The 7,057-nt window shown below is 55.9% G+C and overlaps 1 protein-coding gene across 1 annotated transcript in view; it reads right to left on the reverse strand.

Moving 5' to 3' along the window:
• CAPG (capping actin protein, gelsolin like) overlaps window positions 1–3,474 on the reverse strand; it is a 5,543-nt gene extending 2,069 nt beyond the window's left edge. The window contains exons 1-6 of the mRNA XM_006031168.3: window positions 3,339–3,474; window positions 1,911–1,945; window positions 1,545–1,717; window positions 857–1,011; window positions 545–718; window positions 135–284 (exon numbers count right to left, since the gene is read on the reverse strand). Coding sequence (XP_006031230.1) covers window positions 135–284; window positions 545–718; window positions 857–1,011; window positions 1,545–1,717; window positions 1,911–1,933 — 675 coding nt within the window. The 5' untranslated portion in view covers window positions 1,934–1,945; window positions 3,339–3,474. The remainder of the gene's footprint in view (window positions 1–134; window positions 285–544; window positions 719–856; window positions 1,012–1,544; window positions 1,718–1,910; window positions 1,946–3,338) is intronic.
• Window positions 3,475–7,057: the final 3,583 nt, after the last annotated feature.

A 7,057-nucleotide genomic window follows, 5' to 3' on the forward strand; every position in this document is an offset into this window, starting at 1 on the left:
GGGGGGCACTAAGCCACGGTACAGAAGTATAGGAGTGGATATGGGGCTTTTGGCCTGCCCCTGGGCCCACTCACAAATTGTGCCGTTCCTCCCCCCAACTCAGAAGGCACCAGTCACCCCTGCCCCCAGCCAACCTGGATCATCTCTGCTGGCTCTTCGCCATCAGTCACAATCTCCACCCTGGCCCGGCCACGCCGCTCGCTGTCCCGGATGGCCATGGCTAAATCCTGGGCCTTGTTGCGCTCCAGCACATTGGATTTCTTGCCGCACCAAGTGAAGATGGTCTGTGACGAATGGGACAGGGGAACAGAGGCTGAAGGGGGTCACCCCACTAGCTGCCCAGTGCCTGATATATGTTCATCCCACTCCCATGCACCTCTGCCTGGGGTGCCTATGACCCCTGCACTGGCCAAATGTCCTATTTCAGTCCTAATGCCTCCCCCACCCACACTGATGAGTGCGCCCACCCCCATGTGCTCCAGGGTTCCCCACTGTGCCCCTCCCCAAGCCAAAGCATGGGCTGGCCCCACCCACCACCTCTCACCTCCCCGAGGTCCAGGATGAAGCAGTCACCAGTGTTGAAGCTGGCCCAGCTCAGATCCTGCTCGATGGCCCGGATGTTCTTCTTACCCTTCACTTGGTAGAGTTTACGGATGGGGATGGGGCCAACCCCTGCACTAGGCTGGGCTTTGTGGAAGGCCGACTCCACACCGCCCTCCTGCAGAGTAGAGAGGAGCAGGGGAAGATGAGGCTGGGCAAGGAGGGCAAACAGGGCAGGGGCAGGTGCAAAGGAGAGGGGTGAGGTCTGGACATGCAGGAGTGGGAGGCAGGGGATGGGCCTGCGCAGTGCGGGTACCCGGTACTTGATTCCACGGGGGAAGTATTCCATGAAGACGTCAGACTCATTGCCCTGCACTTCACGGTACTGGATGGGCCGCTCACCAAGCAGGCGGTTGAGGTGGGTGGAGAGCACGGCGCAGGCCCCCTGCTCATCCCTTGTCGAGCTCTGGCCTGGATGCGGTAGGAACAGGACAAGGAGGAAGAGGTGAGCCACTGCCCTGGTAGGCAGGCATAGGGCATCCTGGAGGACCTTCCCCAGGGCACAGAGCACCTCACCTCCTGTCTCAGCCAGAACACCCCTCCTTGCCCCAAGAAGTTTTGGAGGGCATTGGGCTGACAGCTCTGGAAGGGGGCACCTTCACAGCTGTGCTAGCTCTGGAAGGGGGTACCACCCCCTTGCCAGGTGCCCCTTAGTATGTGGAGCATGGGGTAATGATAGCGCCAGGCCAGTGAGGCTGGTTCCCTGATGCCCTCAAGAAGCTCCAGTTGCAGCCCAGGGAGTTGGCAAAGACCCATCCCTGGAAGGGGGTGATGGGGGCACTGTAGGTCCTGCAGCTTCAGCCACAGCCCCTCCATGCAGAACCACACAACCCTGCTGCTGTGTATGGGAGGGTGAGGGTGCCTTGGCAGTAGCAAGACTGGGGCACATGCTCCCCTGCAGCAGGGCAGGAGGGTGCATGGGGATACTGCCAGTGGCAACTCACCGATCCAGAGGTGCAGGTGGGACTGCTCATCCTCCCCATTGTGCAGGACCAGGTAGGAGTCTCCTGAGTAGAAGACACCTTGCATCTCCTTGGGGACGGTCACTGGCTTCATCTTCTCTACCCGCCATATATGCAATCCTGGCTGCGTCGTGGAGGCATCAAAGGGGGAGCCACTGCCAGAGACAGAGGGGCTGCATTGAAGCTGGTGGAGGAGAGGTGTGTGGGGAAGAGCAGGAGTCGCGGGCATATGGGCAACTCCAGAACAAGTGGCTCTTGGGGTTTGGAGCCTAGAGATAAATCCAGGAACCCAGGCCTTATGCGGGGTGAGGGGGAGGGACGTTAGCACCCAGTGGGGCATCTCCATACCTTTTGGGGATGGCAGTGTACATGGTGCCCAAGACCTGAAGCGAAAAGGGAGGTAGTTAGAGCAGGCACTGCTGCCCCATGGAGAAGCATCCTGCATGTGGGACAGGGTGATGAGACAGCAGCCGCCAGCTCCACACTGCTGAATCATCCACAGGAAAGGGCCAGGGAGGCACAGTCGGAGGAGGCTGGCATGCGGCACAGAGGGCCCTGCACTGTGGGGAGGGGCAAAGAAAGCAGCTGTGATCCCTTCAGACTTGGGGGTTCTGGCACCCTGATATGCCCGCATGCCTGGGTCCTCAGAGCCGAGCTTGTGAACCCACCCAGGCAGCCTCCCCTCCTCTCTCCTGCCTGCCTAGGGCCTCCAGGGACCTTGTTAATCTCTGAGACTCGTTTCCTTCCCAACAAACCCACAAATCAGAGGTGCCCGCCCTCCAGGACCGTTTGGGCAATGCTGCTCTCCCTGCCCCCACTGCCGACTGCCCACGCTCAGCTGCACAGGATGCCAGTTGTGGGCACAAGCCTGACCTTCCGCCAGGCTTGGGCTGGGCACGACTGCCTCACCCCACATAGCCCGAGCAGCTGTGGGCACTGGAGAGCCCGGGTCTGTAGCCACACCCATGCCCTCCTACAGACAGCTATCAGCCCTGATGTCCCCTGGGAGCCAGTGGGTCCCTGCAGCTCCATGCTGCTTGCCACAGCACCCACCCTCACCAGCAGAGATGCTGGCATTAGACAAAGCACCCTTAACCCATTGGCAAGCCAGAAGCGAGACAGAGCACCCAGGGAGCCATGCTTGACTCCGATGAGCCACCCTACAGCCAGGTGGGCACTGCTCTGAACCCAGCCCCATGCTCCGAAAGCAACAGGCGTCTCCCCAGTACAGACAGGGATCAGCATCCCACCCCATCTGCCCAAGGCCTCAGGCTGTGCCCCTCCAGGCCCAGCCCTCGAGCATCCATCCATGGGCTTTTAGCAGCAGGTATGTAACCCCAGCACTTGCACTGCTCCTGAGGAGGGGTAGAATTCGGGTGCCTGGTACTCTGCTCCTGTTACAGCAAGAGGTAGCTCAGGTATTGTACAGGGGCAGGGGCTGAGGGGGCATCGCTCCAGTCAGAAGCAAAAGCCCCCAGGAGCCCGCCACTGGAGCCTCCCCACTGGATCAAGGTGTGGTACCCACCACACTGGTGTGGGCAAAGAATTGTCTGGGCACCCGCCTCCTGGCTCAGCCTTTAACCAGGGGCCCTCCAGTCTGCGGGGGACATTGGCAAGAGGCTTCCTGGCCCCCAGGGGATGGGATTTAGGCACCGGCACTGAGCTCTCCAGAAAAGGCTGAATGCACAGCATGCCGGACACCCAGGGATGCACAGGACCCTGAAGCTGCCAGGAAATGCCTTGCCCCTCCACCCAGCTCCCCCCACCCCAACCAACCGTGCAGCCAGTGACAGCTAGAGGGCTTTCCTGGGTAGCAGGGGTCCCAGCCAGACAGTAGGAAACTGCAAAGCTGCTTGCTCAGGAAGTTGTCTATCAGTCGGGGTTGCAGCAAAAGTTTTAGCCAGAGGTTTCCTGGGAGGGGCCAGCCCCAGCCCACACCCTGTTCCTTTCAGATGGCTGGGCTAAGCCTTTGCGTGCCTCCAGGCATCGAAGCGGCAGTGACTCACTTTGTTCCTGGCATGAAGCTGGCTGGCTGGGATGGGTCTGAGCGCCGTGCATTGTGTATCGTCCCCCCACACCTTGCAGCCCCCTGCCAGCCCAGCTCTGGGCTTCCCCCTCCCCCACTAATGCCCCTCACTCCCTGCCAGCCCAGCCAGTGCCTTCACATCTGCCCAGCAGCCCCCCCTTGCTGTTGTAGTCCTGTGTTCACACACACACACACACACACACACACACACACAGCTGTGCTCAGCATAGCACTGCACACCAGGCCTGAAAATGCAGTTGTAGCCACCAAGGAGTAAAGCACATTTGTGTGCACAAACGCAAAAGACTAAGCAGCAAGAAGGAGGCTTACTCAGTGCTAGAGACTCTTCCTGAGCCCGTCTTCTTAGTTAGATTATCAACAGAGATAGGTAGGGCTGATGGGGAGAGGAGGAAGGAGCTGGGCCTGTGTCTATGTAGGTCTCTGCTTGCAATGGGTGGGTGCAGGCTCCCCTGATAAGCTATCTGCTCACACATCACTGCTGCTGCACACCAGGAATGAACAAGCTCTCTGGTGGTTGTGGCTTCTGAGTAGCCTCGTGACCCTGGAGATAAAGACCATGCAGAACAGTAGGCAGGGGAAGAGCTGACTCAGCTGTCACTGTCTCTGCAGGGAAGCAGAATTTGTTCTGGGGAGCTGGGTGACTCCAGGAGAAACCCCATGGGAGTCTATCCAAACTGGCATGAGTCTCCCCAGCATCCCCACTGACCTCTGGCAATGATTTTCAGAACATAAATAAAGATACTGAACAGCCCCAGACTAAGAACAGATCCACGAGGCTTTGCTGCAAACACAGCCCGGCCTCAAGAATGAGACCATGATGAGATCTATCAGTTAGCCAGTTTATTATACGCCCCCAGAAGTAAGAGGCTTAAACTGCAACATGAGAGACCTAGTGTGGATAGGAGGATGAATTCTCTAACCCTGAGCACGGGGACAGCTGTCAGGGAGAGGCTGTGACATCTCTGTCCATAGAGGCTTTTAAAAGCGGCTTGAACAAACAGTTATCTGGACTTGTTGAGTCTGGGATGACACTCCCTGTGATCTCCTGAGAGCCCTGCCAGCTGGGCTTCCCTGTGAATCTATCACCGTGTCAGCCAGGAGTTGGTTTTTTAATGGGAACCTAGAGCAAGGCTAAGCCACAGCCCTTCCAGAAAACCAAGCCTTGTATTATTAAACCCTAGTCCCTGGAAACCCTAGTCACAGACCAGGATCTCATACACACAGGTCAGTCCCTGCCTCCCAAAAGAACAGTCTAAGTAATCACTTGAACATAGTACGGGTGTCTTTTTCAACTCACTTGGTGCCCTCATCAAAGGACCACCACATGGTTATTTGAAAATACAGCTCTTCTAGATACAAACTCTAGTTGGCATTTGCTAGGTGGGCAACAGGGCTGCAGGAGAAAGACAAACAGGAGAGAGCAATTAGCCCTCAACAAGCAATTCTGGACTGGTGATCTGGGAGGCACCTAGCCAGCTGGACTCTGATTACAGGTAGTAGGCAGGGTAGATTTGCACCTTATAGGCTAACTAAATCAGAGGAGTACAGTATAGCACAATCTTTGACAAGCAGAGGGTTTCCCTCAGTTGCTGTGAATGGACAAATCTTTCAGCACCCTAACCCTAACTTTAACCCTCAGTCCTGGGGGGGGGGCTTCCACACCTGACAGTGGGTCTGTCCCTAGCTGCCCTTAGGAGTGACTACCAGCTTATCTCATGTCCCTGTCCTTCCCCGTCCCCATGCCCCCTCCCCGACTTATCCAACTGGGCATTAGTGGTGACCCTGGGCTCATTGGATGGACAGTGAAGGCTGGAGAAGCCATTCATTGTGTTTTCCATAGAGCAGGCACAAGACACACTCAACCCCCTGTGTTACCTGGCCAGCCCTCTGGGTAGGAATACAAGCACTGTGCCGGCTCTGACCATACATATAACTAATGTATAGTTTTATGAGCTATATAGCCACAGTCTGTTTCCCCCATCTGATATTCCTGAATACACAGTGTTGGCTACAAATGTCCAACTTGGGATCCTTAAAATTCTGGTTTATTAGGTGGATTGAAACACTGTAATGAAGTTAAATCATAAACCTTGGGGCTGGTCCCCTCACACACACACATACACACACACACACACACATGCACACACACAGTAGCAAGCTACAAGAGTCAGGTATACCTATCCCACAGGCGCTGGAGTCTGCTGTTGAGGCTTCTTCCAGCGTGGTGTTATCTTCCAGAAGGGGGTCGCCAGCTGGTCCTTCTGGCTAGACAGGTCGGGTGCTGGTCAAGTTGGAGATCAAGAGGGCGCCACTGAGGGTCACTTTTCGCTGCTTTTTTTCTGTCCTTGGCAGACTTTGTTGACTCCCCAGTTTTCAGGTTTGCCCAAATCAGGGGTCGTTGACCCTCGTGGGACTTCCCCCCTCGGTGGCTACTGGATGGCATCTGTCGGCCCCAGGGGTTGCCCGCATGTACGTGCAGGTTTGGGAGTCCGTTGATGAATTTTGAATAGGGCTCTGGGAGCGGTCGATTTGGAGATATTCAGCCCAAAAGTTGGTCCCCGGCGTTGATTAACTCAGGCCAGGGCTTCTAGCCCTTGATCAGTGACATTTAGAGATGTCCCGGTTGCTACATTGTCTTCTATTGAGTTCTTCAGTTCATAGATTCATAGATTCATAGATGCTAGGGTCAGAAGGGACCTCAATAGATCATGGAGTCCAACCCCCTGCATAGGCAGGAAAAAGTGCTGGGTTCAGATGACCCCAGCTAGATGCTTATCTAACCTCCTCTTGAAGACCCCCAGGGTAGGGGAGAGCACCACTCCCTTGGGAGCCCGTTCCAGACCTTGGCCACTCGAACTGTGAAGAAGTTCTTCCTAATGTCCAGTCTAAATCTGCTCTCTGCTAGCTTGTGGCCATTATTTCCCTGGGGACGCCTTGGTGAATAAAACCTCACCAATTCCCTTCTGTGCCCCCTTGATGAACTTATAGGCAGCCACAAGGTTGCCTCTCAACCTTCTCTTGCGGAGGCTGAAGAGGTCCAGGTGCCCCAGTCTCTCCTCATAGGGCTTGGTCTGCAAGCCCTTAACCGTACGAGTGGCCCTTCTCTGGACCTTCTCCAGGTTATCCACATCCCTCTTGAAGTGCGGTGCCCAAAACTGCATGCTGTACTCCAACTGCGGTCTGACCAGCGCCCAATAGAGGGGGAGTATCACCTCCTTGGATCTGTTCATCATGCATCTGCTGATGCACAATAAAGTGCCATTAGCTTTTCTGATGGCTTTGTCACACTGCCGACTCATGTTCATCTTGGAGTCCACTAGGACTCCAAGCTCCCTTTCTGCTTTCGTGCCACAAAGCAGGTCATTTCCTAGGCAGTAGGTGTGCTGGACATTTTTCCTCCCTAGGTGCAGCACTTTGCATTTCTCCTTGTTGAATTGCATTCTGTTGT

This window comes from Alligator sinensis, unplaced genomic scaffold (genome assembly GCF_000455745.1).
Source record: "Alligator sinensis unplaced genomic scaffold, ASM45574v1 scaffold453_1, whole genome shotgun sequence".
Taxonomy (NCBI): Eukaryota; Metazoa; Chordata; order Crocodylia; family Alligatoridae; genus Alligator; species Alligator sinensis.